General features: G+C 44.0%; 1 protein-coding gene and 1 pseudogene across 1 annotated transcript in view; one reads left to right on the top strand and one right to left on the bottom strand.

Moving 5' to 3' along the window:
- NHS (NHS actin remodeling regulator) overlaps positions 1–23,756 on the top strand; it is a 376,533-nt gene that overhangs the window by 330,773 nt on the left and 22,004 nt on the right. The window contains exons 2-3 of the mRNA XM_049873363.1: positions 6,003–6,155; positions 13,077–13,210. Of these exons, the coding sequence (XP_049729320.1) occupies positions 6,003–6,155; positions 13,077–13,210 (287 nt within the window). The remainder of the gene's footprint in view (positions 1–6,002; positions 6,156–13,076; positions 13,211–23,756) is intronic.
- Positions 19,491–20,079, bottom strand: LOC126069469 (calcineurin B homologous protein 1-like; annotated as a pseudogene).

Below are 23,756 nucleotides of genomic sequence, written 5' to 3'. Positions count from 1 at the left end.
CAAGCAGCTAGCTCTAGGGAAATAGATAAAACAGTGGGAGGGTATGTTAGTTAGCAGCTTCAACCAACACCAATTTATTTACCTTGCAGTGTCTGTGGGTCAGGAATCTGAGCATTGGTTAGCTGGGTCCTCTTGCTCAGGGTCCCACTGGGCTTAAATCAAAGTGTTGGCTGGGGCTGTGATGTCATCTGAGGCCCAGGGTCCTCTTCCAAGCTCATTGGTTGTTGGTGCCATTCCATTTCTTGAGGTTGTAGGACTGAGGCCATCAGCCCCCTAGACGCTGCCTACTGTTATCCACTGCGTGGTCCTCTCCAAAGCACGGCAGTTTGCTTTTTCTAGGCCAATAGGAGTATGTCTCTGTTGCTTCTTGTCTCTTTTAAGTACTCACCTAATTAGGCCAGACCCACCCAGGACAATAATCTCCCTTTTGAGTAACTCAAAGTCAACCGAGTAGGAACCTCAAAATCTCTTTTGCTGTGTGACATAACATAATTCACAGGTCCCACACACACTCAAGGGGAGGGCATTACACAGGGAGTGTACACAAGGGGGCAGGAATCTTGGGGGACATCTTAGAATTCTGCCTACATAGAGGGGCCCTGGAATGGATCCAAATAAGCAGAGAAGAAATCTCCCTGCTTGTCCCCTGTGCCATTTTTATGAGAACAAACAAGACCAGGGCATACTCAGCCTGCTGCCATGCAGGGCCTGGGTGTGGCTCAGCTACAGTAAATTGTTTTTAAAGGGAAGAAAATGGGGCAGAGTGAGCCTGAGGATGCAGGGCAGTATTGCAATGGCAGTAGTGCCGCGAGTTTAGGAATGAGGGGCTTCAACTTTGGTTGAGCTGTTATTCAGGAAAAGGAATAGTTTTCTTTTTAAGAGGGAAATGGGATGGCTTTCCCTGGAAGAACTCCATTAGTGCCTGTCTGTCTGCCTCCAATGGACACGTAATACTAGTTAACGCTCTGTAACCAAATGACATAACTGAGGAGCAAAGGCGTTCAAGAGTTTTCCTTTCCTTCCCTGTCTAAGAGATAAACACTAGCGTGGCAACTGATGAGTGAAATGTTCACCTGCTAATGCGTGGCAGAAATCCGTTATAGCTGTTAAGCAGATCAAGAAAAAAGATTTTGGATGGGGAGAGGTGAGGATTCCTTGTCCAGAAGGCTGTCACTGTGGAAGCTGGGTCCTCGCAGGCACTATGACTTGGCTGCTCACGTTGGTACCCACTCATCAGTCTTCGCACCTGGGAACCCACAGTCCTGAGCAGTGGGCAGGGTTTAGCAGCCCAGAAACTCAGCATCGGATGGCCCACCCGGCATAGTAGGAATGTGTTTAGGGCCCCTGCAAAGCAGGGGCACCAAAAAGAAATCCTTTTTTCAAATAACTTGATATAATATTCAATAATGAGGAAAGAGAATTCTGCAGAATTTGTTTATACTTATTTCATGCTATGCTGATCTAGTCTTTAATTTGGAATTACCTCTGACAGAAAGGTAGAGATGGAGGACTGGGGGCTATAACCTTGCAGTGGTTGGGGTCTCCCGAGTGTAGAGATCTTAGCCCACCCCTAGGGAATCGTATAGAACTGAGACAGAGAGCGTCTGCTGGAGGTCATCTCTCCCAATCCATGGCTTCCAGGTGCAATCACATCCAAGCCATCTTCTCACAGAACCAGAGAACGTACACTCCCTGAAGGCAGGGATTCTTGTGTGTTTTGCTCTGCACGGTGTCCCAGCACCTAGCACCGTACCTGGGTCATAAGAGCTACTCGGAAAACGGGCCATGGATGTTTCCGTTTTCAGCAGTCTCTTCCCTCCCCCATGTGGCTTATCTCCCGTCACTCTCGCAGGCTCTTAAGGAGGCATCATCAGATCACATTTTATGTTTCTCAAACTTGCTTGACGATAAAAAATAATCTGGGGGCCACTCTTCATGGACTACTAAGCCTCTCTGCTGGAAGTTCGGGTTGAAGAGGTCTGGGTTGGAGCCCAGGAATGGGTTTTTGACTAGCATTTCTGATGAGTCTTTTCTTCAGATTGACACTGAGATAATGGGCAGAAGCTCAGTTCTTCCCCATACAGAGAGTGAGCAGCCATGGCTACCTGACCTGGTTTCTGAGGGTCTGTCAAAGGTGAACACCCTGAGCTTCTAGTCAGCAATGCTGAGGGTATGAGGGGCTATAAGAGTCTTCTGGTTTACCCCCGAGTCACCTGGGCCCAGCCTGGCATCCTGGCTCCTGCCTTCCAGAAGGAATGGGGCTGGGCGAAGGCCACTCAGAACCTCCTCTACCTCTGGGACTGCCCACTGAACTCTGCCCACCCCCCTTCCAGCAGACAAGCTTGCTCTTCTGTCCCTTCTCCCAGCTGTCACTAGCACATGAATTCACAGTCACTTCTGCTGGGTTTGTTAATGACCTCTGCCCTACTGGGCGTGAGTTGACCTCTGTGCCCAGGGAGAGGCTGACTTTGGTCAATTCCAGTCACTGAACCAGAGCATTCCTCTGAGGGTGGCTAAACAAAACCTGTCTTCCAAACTCCCCCTGCTTGATACACGAGAGGAGGGAAAGCTCTGACCCAGATACGACCCTCTTTTTCTGCCCTAGTCCTTTCTACCCTAAAGCCTCCTCACCTGGTCTGAGGTCTGAAGAGGTTGCCTTCTGCCTCAGTGATTCCTCCTAGGCCCTCTTGCCCCCAGGATTCAGTGACATCTGACTGATTCACCAAGCACTTACGGTTTCCAAGAAGACAGTTGAGGTTATAGAGTAGTTCGATAAAGAAAAATTGCTGCCTTTATTTCTTGGCTCCATGGACCCCTCCCCTAAAAATACTCTCCGCTACCCAGGGAGATAATCCTGGGATTTCTAATCCTTGAGTCTGAATTCTTTCTGGAGATTAAACATTCAGGAAAAATAAACCTAGGTCAAAGGGAGTAATCTGCCCTGTAGTGCAAGATAAGAGAACATAATAGACTTGGGTGGCACAGAGGGTTAAGTGCTCTGCACACAGGGGATCGCCATGAGTCGGAACGGACTCAATGGCAACTAACAATATAGTTATTTGAGAGCTGTGCTGTCCAATATAATAGCTACAAGCTACATCTAGCTATTTACATTTTTCATTTTAATCAATTAAAATTAAATAAAAAATTCAGTTCCCCACTTGCTAGTGCTCAATAGCCAGTGTGGCTAGTGGCCACCATCTTGGACAGCACAGCCATAGAGCACTTCCATCATCTCAGAAAGTTCTATTGGACAGTGCTGTTTCATAGGCATGGGGCTTTCCCCTTGACCTTGCCCACGTGATGCTTCTTCAGCATCTTTGTCATGAGCTATGTATCCTCAGACAGGACTCATTTGCCCCTGGCTCTAGCAGTCTGGTCTGCCCACAGGGCTGCCACACATGGATGTGCAAGCCTCACACACCCCTCTCTTTGTGCCTTTGTACATGTACTTACCTCAGCCCACAATGTTCATCTCTGTTTCCTCCATGAAAACTCCTATTCTTCCTTCAAGCTCCAGCATACAGGGTCACCTTCCTTTGGATACCCCCTCTGGTGCCCCCTTGGGACTTGTGTATCTCAGCTACCCATCTGGTTATCAGGCCCGAACTTGATAACCACTATACGTGTATTCATTTTCTATTACTGCTATAACAAAAATACCACAAACTTGTGGCTTAAAGCAACATAAGTTACTCTCACAGTTCTGGAGGCCAAAAGTTTGAAATCAGTTTCACTGGGCTAAAGTTAAGGTGTCAGCAGGGTTGGCCTCTTCTGGAGGCTTGCCTTTTCCAGTTTCCAGAGGCCATCTACTTCCCTTGGCTCATGGCGTCCTTCTTCCATCTTCAAAGCCAGCAGCCTAGCATCTTTCAGTCTCTCTCTGTCCCTCTGCTTCCATTGCCACATGACCTTCTGTCTGACTCTGACTCCTCGTATGTCCCTCCTTTAGGACCATTGTGATTATATCAGGCCAAACCCAGGTAATCTGGGATACTCTCCCCATCTCAATATCTTTAATCACATCTGCAAAGTCCCTTTTGTCATGTAAGGTAACACTCACAGGTTCCGGGGATTAGGACATGGATATTTTAGGAGGCCATTATTCAGCCAATCACAATAAGTATGGCCTTTGTCACATTATACTGTTAATATTTGTTTCTGTGTCCTCAAATTCAGGGACTGTATTGTAATCTTCTTGTTTCTTGGTACCGAACAGTATGGTTAACACTGCACTCATTAGTGTCTAAACGGATGAACTATTTAATTCACTTCAGAATACATGTGTATGGGCGCCCCTTAGATAAATGTGAGCTGAATCATAGAGTTGTAAAGCTAAAGATCAAATCTGCATACCCTTCCTATTAGCCTAATGATTTTCAACCCAGTACAATTTTGCTCCCGGGAGACATTTGCCAAATGTCTAGAGACATTATTGGTTGTCACCAAATGCCCCTATGTGTAACTGCTATCTAGTTGGTAGAGGCCAGAGTTCCTGCTATACAGTACACAGGACAGCTCCCCACAACAAAAATTATCTAGCCCAAAATGTCAAAAGTGCTAGGGTGGAGAAACCCTGAATTAGCACTACTGGATTATGGGAAACTGCAGCAGGCAAGGCAATTTAGGCCAAAGGAGGAGCCTGGGCCCTGGATCACAATGGAAATATATCTTTGTTTCTATTGGTAATTCTTGTAGTTATGATGCATTATTCTAGGAAAAAAAAAAAAAGAAACACTGAACCAAAACCAAAATAACTGGTCATTAATGCAGTAGTCGGAGGGGGCTGAATTAAGAAAAGGTTGCGTTTTTTCCAGTTTTCTTTCTTCTATTCCCCTTCTATGAAATGATCCTCCCTTCTTTTTCATTTGTCATCTGACTTTATCTGGGAGAGTATCGCGTTCCATATAAGGCTTCTCAGACTAAGTGAAATGGTAGATAAGACTTCAAAAGGAAAAGGGTAAGACAGGAACCAAAGCCTGTTTGGGGCACAAGGGCAAACTGGTAGGCAGAGCGCCCCAAACTCACACGCTGGGAAAAAACAGAAAAGTGGATAGAGGCGATGAGATGGAAAAACAGGGGTGGGCCTAGTTCTACAGCCAAAGTGGGTCTGGAGGGTAAAGCAGACTGGGCAGTTCTCACCCACCAGAGGCTGACAGGCTGCCCAGGGTTTAACGAGTTCCTCTGTGTGGTAATTTCCCCCACAGAACCCTCCTGGTTTCTAAGAGCTGGCTTCCCTGAGATTTGATTTTAGGCTCCTAGAGTCATTTCCATCCTAGGATGGTTTGGCTCACTGTGTCAATGAGACAATAATAGTAGGTTAAGTGCTACACTGGGGGAAAGGAGGCTTTTCAGGTGAGCCCAAGGGCCCACGCTGCCTCCTCCGCAGCACTATCTGTGCTTCCCCTCCATTATACCATCACCCCTACGATAATGCCTGTGCTCCCCCTGGGTGAAGCCAGGGAAACTGAGGCAATGCTCTGAAAGATAGCAGGCAATGGAGTTGGTAGGTGAAGGCAGAATAAGGATAAATAGTGAGGTCAGGAGTCTAGGGCCGCAGGAGACAGAGAAGACAAGGAATGGGCTAATTCTGAGAGCCCATGGCCAAAAGACTGGAGCTAGGACAGCCCTGTGGATTCATCTCTGAGGCTTTTCTCTGCTTTCTTGGAAGGCAGGACACCCTCTCCTCCCCAAGCATGGTTGGCCAGGGGCTACTCCAGGTTGATGAGCCACCAGAGAGGGTGAGAAGTGATGGTGGAGAGGAAGTTAGTGGGTCACAAAGCAGATAGCTGGTGTCCCAGGGTCTCCCAACTCCTTGGCTCTGGGCAGAGGTTGTCGAGATCATATTGTAAAGTTCAAACCTTTCTCCAGCCAGGACTTTGTTCTTAATGTGAGTGCAGCCGCCTAAGCCACCGGACTCTACCCCCACCTCACCCTGGAGGCTGCCAACAGCACAACTTAAAGACACTGATGTATAACCCCCTATTTCTCTCTTTCTCTTGCAGCTGTCTCCAACCTGGACATCGAGAGTAAGCTAAACGTGTACTACCGAGCACCGTGGCACCAGCAGAGAAACATCTTCCTGCCAGCCACCAGGCCACCGTGCGTGGAGGAGCTGCACCGCCACGCCCGGCAGAGCCTGCAAGCTCTGCGCAGAGGTGACTGACCCTGGGCTGGGGTGGCTTTACCAGAGGCTGGGAGAGAACTCAGAGGTGGTCTCCTCCAGAGGCTTTCTGTCCCATCAGTCCCAACACCACCCTTGTTATAGCATGGACTTTGACCTTTTCTACTTGGAAGTTAAAAAATCATGGATAATATAACCTGCCTATTGAGTCAGAATTGACTCAATGGCAAAGGGGTTTGGTTTTATATATAAACGATTACAAATAGTATTTAATTTAATACATTTATATATAAATTAAAAAGAAAAACAAGCCCATTGCCGTCGAGTCGATTCTAACTCATAGTGACCCCACAGGACAGAGCAGAACTGCGCCATAGGGTTTCGAAGGAGCAGCTTGTGGATTCAAACTGCCAACCTTCTGGTTAGCAGCTGAGCTCTTAACCACTGCGCCACCAGGGCTCCATATATAAATATAGTAAATTTACATTATAATAATATTTAATTTAATAATAAATGTATATAATTTTGGAAACCCTGGTGGCATAGTGGTTAAGAGCTCAGGCTGCTAACCAAAAGGTTGGCAGTTTGAATCCACCAGGTGCTCCTTGGAAACTCTACGGGGCAGTTCTACTCTGTCTTGTAGGGTCCCTATGAGTCAGAATTGACTCGAAGGCAATGGGTTTTGGGTTTTATATATAATTTTAAATAGCATTATGGCTTAATATGGTAATAAAGAGGAATTATAAGGGAAATTATTTATAATAGCATTGCAATATGCAAATGCCCAGGCCCAACTACACTAGAAGACATAATGAAGCAGTCAGGAGTTTAGGTCTGGGTAAAGAAGTGAAGACAGTCAGAAGCCAGGCTGAACAAGTATAGGGAAATGAAGGAGCCAAGGGGCAGGAGGACACAGCCATCACAACTGATGTATTTGGCATATATTGAACATGAGCAACAAAAAAATAGTTGGTTTATAATTAAAAGGGAATTAGCTTTGACTCAGAATTAAGTTCTAGGCTTTTCCCCTACACGAATGTCTGATGCGCCATCTGAATATTATGTGGGACCTGGGACACTTCATTGTTCAAGGTCATCTTGTGCATTGTAGCATGGCTCCTGTCCTTGGCTAATTAGGACAAGGGGATTAAAAATTAGCATCATCTTTCTTGAGCCCCCTGAACTGGGTATCAGAAGTTGGCATGCCAGCTTTCTTGGCCTTTAGGTTTTTTGCTGTGGAGACAGATGGTGCCTGCATATTCCATGTCTTTGTTCCAAAATTCCTAAACTCTTTTAAGAAACGGTATTTTGCAAAAGTATTAAAATTCAAATAAAATATTTGAATGTCATTATCAAGATGGAGAAATAAAATGACAAATGGTGTTTTCATTTTATTTTCTTCTACATATGCATGACTTCTGCCTTTTCCCCTGAAGCTAGTCTTCTTTCCTTTTAATGAAAGAGCTAACCTACTAATGGAAACCCCAGTGACGTAGTGGTTAAAAGCTATGGCTGCTAACCAAAAGGTTGGCAGTTCGAATCCAGTAGGTGCTAATAACACTTAAACCACTGTTTCTAAAACATTTTCCTTGGTTATTAATGGCAGACAAAGTGATACTGTGAAAATGAAACGTTATGATCAGTAGTCCCCTGGAAACATCTCTGGCATACTTATTAAAACCAAAAACCAAACCCGTTGCCATCCAGTTGATTTTGACTCATAGCAATCCTATAGGACAGAGCAGAGCTGCCCCATAGGGTTTCCAAGGCTATAATGTTTACAGAGACAGACTGACACATCTTTCTCCCTTGGAGCAGCTGGTGGGTTTGAACCGCCAACATTTCAGTTAGCAGCCGAGCCCTTTAACCACTGCACCACCAGGGCTCCTTAGCATACTTATTAGTCACTTCAGTTTTAGAGCTGGCTACAGAGTTCTTTTTTAACAAATTGCTAGTGTAAACCTCCTTCTGGAAATCTTCCTTAACACTTTCCCCTTTCCTTTACAGCCTGGATCAGGTGCCCTTCCCATAATATTCTGGGTGTTCTTATTATTAACCACTTAGGGGCCTGTCTTCCCCCATTAATCCAGAAGCAATTCAAGGGCAAGGATTTTATCTTACTACTTTTTTTTTAAGCACTTAGCATGAACCTAACACATAGTAGGTCCTCAGTGAATGTTTGTGGAACTGAAGCAAATACTGCGGAAAACTGGTTGAGCATTGAGGGAACAGGATGACTACAGAGGAATCTGATAATTCTCACTAAATGCTTTGTCTTATCCCATTATTAGAGAGCTTGAGCAACATTAGCCCTTTAGGCATAATTATTTCTATCCCTTTATTATTATTAATAAGTTATCTCTGATTGGATTTTGAGAGATTCAACCAGATAAACACTAAGCTGCTCATAAGCTATCACATTTCACTGCTTTGACAGGTTTGGACTTAATGGCAGAACTGAAGGACAGGCAAGTGCCAATATCAATTTTCTCTGAACTTCCTCCTGGGGCTGAGAGAGGGACATGGGGCCTCCTGGGGTTTGGAAGGAAGACAGCAGAGCTGAGCCTTGCCCTCCACAGACTAACTTGCTTGTGGTTGGCTCAATAGCAAATCTTGGGTGTAGTAGTTTTAATAGCACTGCAGACAGCCATAAACAGGAATTATAGGCATCACAGAATTAAAAACATGCAGTGTAGAATTAAAATTAGAAAGTGACTTTTTTTTTTTTAAACCTTGTCCAAGAAACACAGTTTAGCAGTGTATTTGTCAGAATAATCCACTTCTGCCATCTGGTGGCGATGAATAACACTGGCTTATCATTCAACTGGCAACCCTGGTGGGACAGTGGTTAAGAGCTACTGCTGTTAACCAAAAGGTCGGCAGTTCGAATCCGCCAGGTGTTTCTTGGAAACTGTATGGGGCAGTTCTACTCTGTCCTATAGGGTCGCTATGAGTCGGAATCGACTCGACGGCAATGGGTTTGGTTTGTTTATCATTCAACTGGAGCCCTGGTGGCTCAGTGGTTAAGTGATATGGCCTCTAACCAAAAGGTCGGCAGTTCAAATCCACCAGCTGCTCCCTGGAAACCCTATGGGGCAGTTCTACTGAAAGGTCAGTGGTTCAAACCCACCAGATGTAGCAGTCTGCTCCCATAAAGATTACAGCCTTGGAAACCCTATGGGGCAGTTCTACTCTGTCCTGCAGGGTCTCTATGAGTCAGAATCGACTCGATGGCAAGGGGTTTGGCTTACCATTCAAATGCCTTGCTCGGCAAATGCCACAGTAAGCGTCCCTGTGTGCTCTCTATTTGGACAGCTGGGAAATGCCTCCTTCCACCAGGAGGGAGGATTATGAAGCACAGACACCGAGGCTGAGGTAGCAGCGCCTCTGTGCTCCTTTCGGAAAGGAGGCTCCAAGGAAGCAGCTGGAGGACTGAGGGATTAGTCCCTAGAAATTGGCTGTCTTCAAGATCTGCTCAATAGCATACCCTTCAACAAACTGTACTGAGGGCCAGTCTAGACCCGTAATTCAAAGCACAATCAAATCTAGTCTCTGCCCACAGGGAATTCCTGGTCTAGTGAGGGAGGCAGACAAGTAACCAGGTAATTTCAACACAGTGATATGGGAGCACAGAGGACAAAAAAAAAAAAAAACAGTGATATGGGAGCACAGAGGATAAGGCACCTGAAAATAGCATGGAACTTTAGGGAAGGCTCCCTGGAGGAAGTAGCACTGAAATGGATTTCAAGTTATTTAGAATCCGATTCCTTTTTTTTTTTTCCTTTTTCTTAGCAATTCTTTAATGCTTAGAACCAATAATGCCTTTATACTTGGCCATCGTTCACGTATGTTTGTAAGACAGGGAGAAAGAAATTAATAAGTGACTGAAAAGAGTTATATTTTATATTTCCTTTCTCTTCAAGTTTCAGGGCTGGAATTTAAATTTACTTGGTCCAGTGAAATAAGGACCAAGATACTACTGCAGTTTCAGATTCTAGTAGACCAATGTTCCACCCATCCCACCAGCATATATATATATGTGTGTGTAAAACCAAACCAAAACCAAACCCACTGCCGTCGAGTCGATTCCAACTCATAGCAACCCTATAGGACAGAGTAGAACTGCCTGATAGAGTTTCCAAGGAGCACCTGGCAGATTCGAACTGCTGACGACCTCTTGGTTAGCAGCCGTAGCACTTAACCACTACACCACCAGGGTTTCCATATATATATATATATATATATGTATGTATGTATGTATGTATGTATGTATGTATGTATGTATATTTTATTAGGGAGACATTAACCTAGCCTGCCTACCCCTAGCCTAGCTCAGATGAGGGAAGTGTATTTGAGAACATGGTGGGGCGGAGGGGGGGTGGCGGGGAAGCAATTAAATGGGAAATTGAGCTGATGTCTCCCTTATGACTCCTTCCTTCCTTCCACCTCATCCTAACAAATGGCACCTATATTCTACTCTTCTTTATGCATTTAAGAATACAAAAGCTTTTACTTGCCCTGCCCATTTAGAGAAGTCCACTGTTTGCTTGTAGAGAAAAATGAGGGTGGCCCTGGATGCAGGCCACAGGATGACACTTTGACAAGGATGACATTTGTCTCAAAAAGTCAGCAAAGGTCAGGCAGTGAGGCCCACAGACAGTCAAATCAAACATGGAGAGTAATCAGGAAGCTCACGAGAGCTTGGTTATAGTTTAGGGGACAGCATACTAAATAAAGCAAAGCGGAAAGGGGCTGGCATTGGGGAGGCCAGTCAAGAACAAGCAATAGGACCTAGGAAGAAGAACTGACACCTTTGAATTGAGGTGTTGGTGAAGAATATTGAATATACCATGGACTGCCAGAACAATGAACAAGTCTGTCTTGGAAGAAGTACAGCCAGAATGTTCCTTAGAGGCAAGGATGGCGGGACTACGTCTCATGCACTTTGGACATGTTGTCAGGAGGGATCCATCCCTGGAGAAGGACATCATGCTTGGTAAAACAGAGGGTCAGCGAACCTCAAGGAAATGAATTGACACAGTGGCTGTAACAATGGGCTCAAACATAGCAACAATAGTGAGGATGGCGCAAAACTGGGTAGCATTTTGTTCTGTTGAAAATAGGGTCACTGTAAGTTGGAACCGACTTGATGGCACCTAGCAACAGCATGGAGCCCTGGTGGCACAGTGGCTAAGTGTTTGGCTGCTAACCAAAAGGTCAGCAGTTCAAATCTACCAGTCACTCCTTGGAAACCCTGTGAAGCTGGGTTTCCTACCTTGTCCTACAGGGTTGCTATGAGTCTGAATCAACTCGACAGCAACAGGTTTGGGCTTTCTTTCTTTTTTTTTTTTTTGGAACAGCATAGCACAAAAATATAACTATAATTAAATGTATCTGACCCAAAGCAGTCTTGTTCTGATGAATGAGAAGGTGTGTCAGGCCCTTACAGGGCCTTTAAGCAGAAGCAGTGGTAAGAGCATGACACTGCAGACCAGTCTGTGCCACTGATGGCTCGGCAAGTTACTTACTGTCCCTGAGCCTGTGTAGGCATCTGCAAAAGAGAGGTGGCACTAGTGCCTACTTCGTCGGGTTGTTGAGATGGTCACTTCACATTTTTAGCCGGGTATCTCTGGCACATCCCAATTGCTCAATACATACGGAGCATTATGATGATTATTCTAGCTGTGCTAAGTAATAAAAACCAAACCCACTGCCGTCGGGTCAATTCCGACTCATAGGGACCCTACAGGACAGAGGAGAACTGCCCTACAGAGTTTCCAAGGAGCGCCTGGTAGATTTGAACTGTTGACCTTTTGGTTAGCAGCTGTAGCTCTTAACCACTACACCACCAGGGTTTCAGTACTGAGTAATAGCGATTTTAAATAACAGAAGGACAAATCTGCAAATCTGCTGCACAATTATGTACCGTGATCATGAGGGGGTCGCTAGAGACTTCAGGCCCTGGATATGAGCGTGGGCTGGATTTTGGCAGGTAGAGTGGCCTTTGGTGTGGCCAGTGTGTTCGGCATGGTGTACTTTGGGGCTCACTGAGACACCTCGAATGCCAAATTGGGTACTTGGGGTCTCGGTGATTCTTGTTAGGAAGTCAGAACCACTTCATCCCACATATGGATATTTCTTAGCTCTTCTCTGATGGTGGCTTTGTTCCTAAATCAGACAGCTATCGTCATTGGGATGACTTTACTTTCTCTAGGATTCCAGGATTTCAAAGTCCTCAGAGCTTCACGGGGGACAGAGCTTAGCTGCAGTGGTGTATTGATCAGCTGGCTCTCCAGAAAAAATAAATTATAGAAATAAATAAAAGCCCTGATGCGTAGCATTTGCCAATTGCTGTGATGTAAATACTCTCACTGTGGCGGATTTCCAGCTACCAACACTTTAACAACTGGCTCACAGAATTCTTGAATATGTAGCAATCAGCTCTCTGGAGCCAGTGTGAGCTGACTCCAGCGCCCCACTGGATGGCTATGGACCTTGGTCTCAGGCTTACCTGGGCGGCTCTGGAGAGGCTGGACCTGCTTTCCCCTCCAGCGCTGAAGTCAGCACACCTTCCACCAGTTGTTCTAGAATGTTTTGTTCTTTTTTCCTTTTTCTTTCTTTCTTATGTTCTTTCTTTGTTCCTTTCTTCTTTCTTTTGCTCATGTTGTTTTGAAATGAGGCACACTGAGAAATTTACTTCTTTTTCTGAAACTCAGAAGCAAGCCATCTCATACAGATTATGAGATGAATCCACTGGAATGTATTTGTCCAACTTAATGTTAAGTTATAGTTGTTAGGAACCACTCTGAAAATATTATTTGGTATACAAATTAGCTAGATTAGCGAAAACTCACTTTTTTTTTTTTTTACAGCCTTTTGCTAATACTCCCAAGGGGGAAAGAGAAATTGAAAATGACAAATGTATTTCAGTCTCACCGCTTTTTCTGCTCTTTAGAACACCGGAGCCGGAGCGATCGCAGAGAGCAGAGAGCTGCTGCTCCGCTTTCTATGGTTGCTCCTCCACTGCCAGCCTACCCACCAGCTCACAGCCAGAGGAGGCGCGAAGCAAAGGACCGTCACTTCCTAACGGTAAGCTCGCTGGCCAGCTGGCAGCCCCGTACTCACTCATCAGGAACTCTAGGCCCCGTCACATGAGTTTGTCCTGGGAGTCTTGGGAGTCAGCTTCCCTCCTCCCAGTGAGGAAGGCTGTGTCAGCTGAGAGACCACAGCATGGGCATCTGGGAACAAACTTAATTTTTCCCTTTTCATTCCTGAAAGGAATGCCTCTTTTTTTTTGGAATAGAATGGGGATGCAGATATATTTTTTAGTTAACTGGTTGTACGACACAGTAAAGCAGTAATAGTTAAGGACTCTAAAATCAGAAAAAAAAATCTAGCTTCAAATGTTTGCACTTCTGCGTACAAGCTGAAAGATTTAGAATAGGTTACCCATTGCCATCGAGTCAATTCCGACTCATAGTGACTCTACAGTACAGAGCAGAACTGCCCCATCGGGTTTCCAAGGCTGTAATCTTTATGGAAGCAGACTGCCACATCTTTCTCCCACAGAGTCGTTGGTGGGTTCAAACTGCCAACTTCACATTTTTTTGCCCTCAGTTTCCTCATTTATAATATGGGGATAATAATAATACCTAACTTAAAGAGTTTGAGGATTAACTCAAAAACAGGTAAAGAGCTTAGTACAGGGTACCAAAACCCGCCCCCCCAAAAGGAGCCCTAGTAGCACAGTGGTTAACCTCAATAAATGTTAACTACGATGAACACTGCTATTATTACTACTCAAGTGATAGAGGTGGCTGAGTCGGTGGGGCTGAGCTGAAAAATCTCTTTAGGGCACTTGTGAAAGGATTTAAATGATGTAAGCAAATTCCATTTGAAGAAGAATCATCTCATCATTTTGGACTTTCCCATTCTATAAAGGAGGCTAATTCTGCAGGGTAACTTAGTGCCACAGCAATGTCATAACCACTGGTGTTTTTGGCCTTGCCCAGGTGGGTGTGGCTGTAACTTTGCCAGGGTCCCCGAGTATAGATTACAGGGGACAAAGCTGAGCCCAGCTGGGAACTCCTGCAAACCCATCAGGCCAGGTTTGCCTTCTGGGGCCTCAGTGGGGACAGTCAGCACTTAGCGCAGGTGAGTAGGGCTTTGTTGAAGGGTGGGGCCGTGGTGTCTGTGACCAAGTCAGCCCACACCACCTTCCTGAAAGTCTGTACGCCTTTCTGGCTCGAGGCCCAAAGTCTAAAGAAGTTACAACAGTGCGAATACACGTTGAGGTTTTTATCTGAAGTTGAATTGGTATGTATAATGACAAACCCTTCACTCTTATGGCTTTGACATGTGCAAAATATGTGAAGACTATTTGGGTCACACGTTGCCAAACATCCAGCTAAAAACAGAAGAATTCATCTAAATGAATCGACATAACATAGCCAGATCAAGCAGTGAGTGATATTGGATAATATATTGACATTTTTTCTGCTTGCAGCTGGATGGTAGGTACCATGTCCTTTACTGATCAATAAGTGTATACTAAATACCATGTTGCAATCACTACACTGCTGTACTGTGGGCAGCCCAAGGATAAGAAAGGGGTGAGAGCCTCTTAAGACTTTGTAGTTCTTTATATAGAGCAGTTCTGCATGCTAGTGATTTGTCACCAAGAACTCAACACAAGTTCTTATTAAGCGCAAATCTGCTTGCTGAAGCATTTGCTTTTAATGAGGCATTTTCTGCATAAAAATGCCAAAAATATTTTTCCCATTCATGTTTTGTGGCTCATGAAGTTGGGTTTTTTGGGGGGAGGAGGGGGAAGAATTTTGAACTCTTACAGGAATGATATAAAAATATAACCCTTTCTCATAATCTGCATAATTTTACATAATGTCTAGTCCCTGGAAACCCTGGTGGTGGAGTGGTTAAGCGCTATGGGCTGCTAACCAAAAGGTCAGCAGTTCAAATCCACCAGGTGCTCCTTGGAAACTCTATGGAGCAGTTCTACTCTGTCCTTAAGGGTCGCTATGAGTCGGAATCGACTTGACGGCAACGGGTTTTTTTTTTTTAACTAGTCCCTGGGTGGCACAAACAGTTTAGTGCTCCACTACTAGCCAAAACATTGGTGGTTCAAACCCACCCAGAGGCACCTCAAAGGACAGGCCTGGCAATCTGCTTCGGAAAAGTCACAGTCTTGAAAGCCCTATGGAGCAGTTCTACTCTGCACACATGGGGTTGCCGTGAGTTGGAATCAACTCGACGGCAACTAACAACCACCACCAAAGTAAGACTATAGGAAAAATAATGAATAGGAATGAGGGCGCTTCATTTACTCAACAAACATCAACAAGAGAGAACTCTAGATCACACTTATTTATGTAAGCTTTGGAAAGTGTGCCCCCTTAAATGATAATGCAGAAAGAAATACCAAGTAACTTGGGGAAATTTTTAATTGTTTCATTTGTTCAATTGAGTTGGGGTCACTAAGTTCATTAGAGGATTTTTCCATCCAAGTTAGCCCTCAGAATCGAACACAGTGCTATGCATTAAGCTTACAAGGGCTGTATATTGCTGCAAGAAGAAATTCAGGTATTTAAAAAAACAAAAACAAAACAAACTCCGTTGCCATCACGTCGATTCCGACTCATAGCGACCCTATAGGACAGAGTAGAACTGCCCCACAGGGTTTCCAAGGAGCGCGTGGCGGACTCCAACTGCCAGCCTTTTGGTTAGCAGCTATAGCTCTTAACCACTATGCCACCAGGGTTTCCTTGGCTTCAGGTATAAAAAGTGACAGGAAATTTGCAGCCAAATTGCTGGCTAGATATTTTGTTACACAGCGACTGTCCTTCGTTCATGTAAGAGACTTGGTTAAGCTATTTTTAATTTCCTTTTAAAAAGCATTTCTAATGAGATTCTTACATACAATCTTCTACAACTCTGCAGGCTATCACATCGTGCCTTAGTCTTTGAGGCATGGACCGTGAAGCCAAACTGCCTGGGTTGGAATCCTAGCTCTACCACTTGCTATCTATGTGACCCTGGACAAGTTGCTGATCTCAGTGCCTCAGAGATAACAGTAGCTGTCTCATAGGTTTGGCATGAGGATTGAATGTGTTACTACATGTAAACAGTGCCTGATACATGATAAGCACTTAGTAAGTATTAGACATTACTATTGTCATGTTATGCAATCAAGTCCCCGCGGCATCTGTGATACAGTGATAAGATCATAGGTCTAACTGGATTTAAATCCCAGCTCTACAGCCTATTAGCTGTGTGATTTGGAAAAAGCTGTTTTATCTTTTGGAGGCCTATTTTCTTTACCTGTAATATGAGGGTAATAATTTCAACTTTACAAGGCTGTTAAGAAGACTTAGTATGGTGTTATGTAAATAAGATTAAATGTGTGTGTGTTAGTGTCCAGTAAAACCCGTGTGTGTGTGTGTGTGTGTGTGTGTGTGTGTGTGTGTTAGTGTCCAGTACAGTGCCTGAAATACAGGAATTTCTGAAACTATATTCACAATCACTTACACTAAAACTTTTACCATCAAATGAAAAGTCTATAATATAAACTCACATATGAGACTAGAGGAAATACAAATTGTTACACCCTTTCTGGAGGGCAATTACCAAAATTCTAAGATATTGATACCCTTTGATTTAGCAAGTCTACATCTAGGAATTTACCCCAAGTCAATAATCAGAGTGTATGCAAAGATTTATTCACTAGAATGGTCATCAAAGCACTGTTTATGACAGGAAAAAAAATATAAACATCCTAAATGTCCAACAATAGGGGCTTATTTTAATGAATCCTGGTATAGCCATAGGACAGAGTATAATATTAAAAATAGTATTCTAGAAGAACAATGACATGGAAAAATATATATGCTTTACCACCAGTTTTTTTAAAGCAATTTATAAAACTGTGTATAGTATGATCTCAAAAAATATCTATGAATGTGTATGTATATCTACACACATGCATAGGAAAAAAAGCTAGAAAGCTATATACCAGTGGTTCCCAAACTATGTGCTGAGGCACCCCAGGGCACTGCAGCAAACTCTTAAGATCACCATGGGATATTTTAAATTTTCAAAGGAAAAAGTGTCATCTGTCTGCTGACATCTGGTGATGGCTCCAAAGTAACCTCATAGCACCTACAAGTGGAACGAGGGGGCACGTGGTTTCTTGACATTTAAAGCAGAAGTTCTCCAAGAGGAACTCACAGGAAACTGGACTAGCCAATTTAGCTTAACAAAACCCTCTGTCATTTGAAAATTCAAGGGGTGTCTCCTATTTAAAGGCCATCTGGGAGTCCTCATTTATCAAGGGTGGCAAAGGAGGTGATTTCAGGGAAAGGACCCCTTAGAAGATAAAACATCTCCTTTTCTGCTCCTGGATTCTGAAATTCTACAGCTAGAGACATATGCATGTTTCTCCTGTTAGAAGGGAGATAAACCTTGCCAGATATTTACCCTTTGAGAAATTAAGTTTAGATCATTTCTTTGGCACATGAGGCCACTGTGGATCTGGGCTGCAGAGAGAAGAAACTGGAACAAACTTCTCCTAATCCATATTTTCAGACAGCAACTCAACCTTTCTTTAATTCACCACAGAAAACATAGCTTTATACTGGTAAAGGACTTAAAGAGTGAGTTGTCTGGGCACGGCTGGGAACCAAACATAAACAGCTTAATACATAAACAGTAAAAAATGCTGTTCCCAAGGGCCACGTTCATTTATACTTGAGCCATCCAGCCTAGCCACTTCCCTGTTTCCCACCCCTCTCCCATCCCTTTGCAGTGGTATTCTTTAGCAATTCCCTTCCTAAAGAACAGTTTGCACATTTGGGGTAGACTTCTTAAGCAATGAAGCAAGCAAGCAACATGCAGTGAGTTAGAGAACGTCAGCCAAGGGCTGATATATGAAAGAATAGACTCATACAGGCAGATATCAGGACGGCAAACAACCTGATTCAATGAGGTCTAAACTGAGCTGACTTTGGCAGAGAAGTTGCTCTGGCTTGCTCAAAGAACTATAATGCCACCTCAGGTTGTATCACCAGTGTCAGACCCCTTGTTTCTAAGGGATTAGCAGCGGTGTACAGAAGGAGCTAGGAAGCCAATGTCATCAGCAGCTAATGCTACAATACATTCAATGCTTTGGACCTGTATTAGGAGCTGACTATAGCTTCCAGCATAAGCATCTGCCAAGTGTAAAATTCATAGAGAATTTTGTTCAAAACTTCAAGACAGTAAGGACAATCTTTAAATCTCCTGGACTGGGTAGATTAGGTACTTCCTTAATACTAATCTTTCTACTTGGAATTATGCAGTGAAAAGCCTTCCAGTGCGCATAATACTGAGGTGTAAATCATGCTTCAGAGGTGTGACTACGGGAGGTTTTATAGGGTGTCCAGCCTCCTTGTTAAGAAAGCCATGGGAAAATCCCCAAGCATATTGTCAGAGCAGCCCTTCTGGTGGTGATGGTGTCCCAAAACTAAGCAAACTTCCAGATGTATGGCTGTTTTCTGAAGAGTCAGCGCCGCACTAACATGAATAACCACATAGGTATATATGTTGAGAATCAGAGGCCAGGTAGATGACCTAGAAGATTTGGCTCTGCACCACTCACCTGTCAAAAACAACTCCATCTAGCAGCCCTATAATGACAGAGAGGAGTGCAGGGGACCAAGCCATGGTCACATTCTTCTGAGAGAAGTGGTAGTTACCAAAAAGCTCCTAGAGGGGAACATCCCAGAGACCCATTTAAGGGTGGTGGTAAATAAAAACTGCCAGCCTACCAAATTATCCTGCCAAGTCAGAAATACATTTAACAGGCATAGTTTTGGGTGCCAAGTAGGACGGAGAGGGGTTTGAGGCGTAATAAAAAGCAAGGAGACCGAAGGACCAAATGAAGGCCACATTGGGTGACAGAGAAGTAGGAAGCAAAGCATATGTGAAAATGGCTGAAGGAGCATGGTCAAGTCCAGCTGGAGGGAAGCAGCGTGGCTACTGTCTATACGCAGTGAAAGACCTTGCTGGCTGGTTCTTGGCTTGATTTCCTCTCTCAATTTCTCAAACTGGATGGATATGAGGCATTCAGCAGCAGAACAGGGGGAGATGATATTTATAAATAGAGAACCTGTGAATGGATACTGAAAAGAAGTAGACTGTGTGTGCCATTCTGGAATGCCCTGTTACACCAAAGGCAGATTTGTGCTGACAGAATATATCTGGGATTGCCATGCTACAGAGTAGTACTTTGGGGAGAGGGGGATGATGGGGTGTAAGTGAGGTTGGTGGGCAGGACTCTCAAGTTCCAGTTCTTAAATAATAGAGAACAAAGTCTTTAGTCAAGAAAGTGAATGCTCATTCTCTGTTCTACGTCAACCTTTTCCAAAACCTTAACAAATTCTGAGAAAGATATGGCACCATCCCCATCCAGATCGGTCTCCTGGATGGTCCTGTCTGTGATGCTCCCAAGCTGCTCTTCCAAGATATTCACTCCAGCCATCATGCATAGCACCTGTAACAGCTCATCATGGGAGATCTTGCCATCTTTATCCAAATCATATAATTTGAAAGCAAAGTGCAGTTTGTTCATTCTGCTGTTGAGTGGTTCTGGCCCATTCACATCTTTGCTGTCTTCACTACAGCCAGTGGGTCTGAAATAAGCCAAAGTTCTTATGAATCCACGGAAGTTGACCTGGTCCTCTCCTTCTGGAAAGAAGGCACTGATGATACGGTCCCCCAATGGGTTGATGACAAGATCTGGAATCTGCTGGAAGTCTTCCCAGCTGAGAGTCCCATTCTCTCCTCAGTCCAGACTAGTGAACCGCCCATAGATTCGGATGAATCTGATTGTGGGAAAAGCCAGTCTCCTGCTTGACTTCCTCGAGCTCTTCCTCCTGCAGTAATGTGGAGGTCTGAGACCCCATCCTCAAGCCAAGAGCTCCTCCAGGAACAGCGGTGCCTGAAGCAGTGGCAGGAAGGTGGAAAACAGTATTCTGATTGTAGGGCTAAAGACAAAGAGAACTGTATACAAATATTTACTCTAGTTGGTAAATTCATTTTTCACAAGGGAATGAGTTAGCAATTCTGACACTACTATATGTGTATACTATATTGAGCAAATAACCATCTTGTGGATAAGAAAAGCCAGGTTTCTCACTGCTGGAGAAAGGAGTTGGAAATAAGGAAAGGGGGAAGTCTAGAATGAACCCTGTGGCATTAGATGAGAATCTAAGGTATCGGTATAAATTCATATATATGAATACATACACACATATATGCAGATGGATAAATAGAAAATAAAGGTTGTGTGTGTATGTATGTGTGAGTATACAAACATATGTTTCCTACCTCTGTCCGCTGGGAGGGCCTTAGAAACAATAGGACTCTAGTAACATTGAGCATACTCACTGCTGAGATCTTGTTTCTAAACACCATTCTCTAATGAAAAGGAACTAGGGCTCCTTGGAGAAATGGTTTGTTCCAAGACTGGGGCAGTGAAAGTACAAGATAAGCCTAGACTATCTTGTGGGGCCAGAAAGCAAGGAAGTCCTCAAAAAATAATAGGGGACATGCTGAAAGGACATGGAGCCAACTTGAAGGAGCTCCCAGTGGTCAAATCTAGGAAAATCTGAGCAACAAAATAGTGATAGTATCAATTATAACACACAGAATAAAATAAATATCCATGAGTCTATACTGATATAGATAAATAATTGGAATAAATAAAGAGATGGTTGGATAAATAAATGGGGATAAAGGGACAACTCATCCCTACAGAAGAATTCTAGTTAATAAATGTAGATATAATGATGAAAATAAAAAATCACCATTAACCAAATGCCACACTGATAATTTTTGTAGGTAGTAATTATCAATGGATGATAAAACTAGTTAAGTGAAAGTATGTTGAGAAACAGGATGTTCGTTTCAAATATAAGACTGCAGGAGTGGTGATGCCTATCACACTCCTGCCCCCCTATTTAACCTGCCTGTTCAGTCTTTGTAAAAGGTAGAAGAAGGATCTTGGACACTGGCTGTAGATTATCATAAACTTAAGTAGCTAGTGACTTTTTTTTTTTTTTAAGTAGCTAGTGACTTTAACTGTAGTTGCTGTTCTGATGTGGTATTTTTATTTGAGAAAATCAGCATAGCATCTGGCATACGGAATTATATAGCTATTGACCACAGCAAATACCTTTTTTCCTCCACATTCATTTTCAAGGATCACCAGAAGCAGTTTGCTTTTGAGGGTATGTCAGCTCTCCTCCTAGCTGACATACCATAGGCTGCCGAGGTTATTATCAGCTTGACACCTCACAGAAGAGGACATTGGTTCATATTTTTCTGATCAGACCGAGTAGCAAGTAATTCAGACTCTTGGACACAAACAAGCCAGAGGGTGAGAAATAAACACCAATCCTGGTACCATGTACCTTATAAGAGTTCCATCAGGAAAAGAGAAACCACGCCAGTTATTTTAACAGAGACAATTTAATATAGGGAAGTTATTGTTAGACTGAACTGGCAAAATGGAAAACTGAGGTAACACAGTAACTACAGAAAGCAGCTACCACTCCTAGGGCTGGGGGAACAAGAGGAAAAGGTTGGTGTTATTAGAGCCTAGAAGCATAGAGGAGCAGCACTGTGGTACTAGAACCCAGACCTCTGAAGAGGGGCCATGGCCTGGCTGAAGCTGGTGCCTCAGGAGCTCAAGAAGAGGGTCCCTGCAGAGCTGGGACCCAGGCCTTTGAGTAGGGGGCACTGCCTGCGGACCCACAGAGCTGGAAATCAGACCTGTGAGAAAGGGGCATGGGATGGCTGGGACCACCTGGTAACTAAGCAGGCATGAGGGGGCAGGCTCTGAGAGTATGGAAAAAGATGACAGCTGAGACCAACTGCCGCTGTTGAGGAGAACCATTGCTGGGATGCTGCTAACAGGAACAGTGAGCAACAAGAAGTAGCCCCTTCTTCCTCTTCCAGCCTTCTAGTTACCCCCACTGGCAGACCCTAACAGCTAGCAGCTGGCAAAGGAGAAATGTTTGCAGAGAGAGTCCCGGCATCAGAGGCGGATTAACCAGTAAGCAGGGTACCCAAGGTCCACCTAGGCTTAATTGTGTTTCCTTACTAATCTGTAGTGCACAAAACAGGTGAAACTGTGCACTACGGATTCATAAATAAGCACAAGTAAGCCCATGCGTACCTTGCTTTTTGGCTAATCTGTCCCTGCCTGGCATCACACAACAGAATACAGAATAGGTTTGGAGCTGAAAGACCATAGCCTAATAACCAGCACAACAGCTAATGAAAACATTAGTCAGTCAATCAGTCTAGCTTATATGAAATATTGTGAGAAATAATAAAGAAAATTCCTTGTTGCAGATTTCTATTTTAGAATTCTTTCTTGCTTTCTCTTTTAAATATTCGTCTGGCTGTGGAAGAGATTGTAAAATTCTTGTCTGTACACATCATTAAAGAATATCCTCAGGTTGACATTCTCTTGTACGTCTGAGATGTTTTCACTGTTCAAAGTAGAGGCAGACAATGGAGTAATACTCACAATAAAAACAAATGAACTATTGATACACACAGCAATTTGGATGGATCTCAAAGGCATTATGCTGAGTAGAAAAAACCAGTCTCAAAAGGTTACATACTGTATGATTCCAGTTATATGACATTCTCAAAAAGACAGAAACCATAGTGATAGAGAATAGATTAGTGGTTTCCAGGGGTGGGGGAAGAATGTGACTTATAAATGGATAGCACAAGGGAACTTTTTTGAGTAATGGATCCAGATTGTGGTAGCGGTTACACGAGTCTGTACATGTGATAAAATTTATAGAACTGTACTAAAAACCAGTCAGTTAAAAAAAAAAAAACAGAATAAAAGTAGAAGCAGGATGTGCATGGCTTGTTTGTGAGAAGGTCTTATCTTTTTTTATTTTTATTTTTTTAATTGCTGTGGTGAGGTCGGAAACCCTGGTGGTGTAGTGGTTAAGTGCTACAGCTGCTAACCAAAGGGTCAGCAGTTCAAATCCACCAGGCGCTCCTTGAAAACTCTATGGGGCAGTTCTACCCTGTCCTATAGCATCACCATGAGTTGGAATAGACTTGGCGGCAACAGGTTTTTTTTTTTTTTTTTGGTGGTGAGGTCAAGTATGACCCTGCTGAGCTTCTGTCACATCTGGCCTGAGTTACCAGTGAAAAGTTGAACTTGGAGGAACCTGGAGTGGGACTGAATGTGCAGCATCTCTTCCCGTTATCACGCGCCTCTGAGCCCCCCAGCTAAGGGCAAGGCATGGAGGCTGCTGGAGGAATTCTCCCCCACTTCTTTTTTCTGGGCTATTCTGTAGACTCACACTGCCAGCTCCTCTGATTTGGGTGAGGATATTTGTGCTGTTTGTAGTTCAAAGACTCTTTCTTCCCTGCACTTCAAAGCCTGGCCTGCCTTTTCCCCACTCAAGTCTTTCATTTGGTGCTAGCAACCTTTGAGAATTGATGGAGCTGAGTGGCCCTTGGCAATGGCTCTGCTAGTTGGCAAAGCTGACCACAGGGGATGAATAAGATATTCACTGGCATCAACATCATAGTGATCATGATC

This window comes from Elephas maximus, chromosome X, assembly GCF_024166365.1.
Source record: "Elephas maximus indicus isolate mEleMax1 chromosome X, mEleMax1 primary haplotype, whole genome shotgun sequence".
Lineage (NCBI taxonomy): Eukaryota > Metazoa > Chordata > Mammalia > Proboscidea > Elephantidae > Elephas > Elephas maximus.
This window is presented reverse-complemented; position numbering and strand designations above follow the sequence as displayed.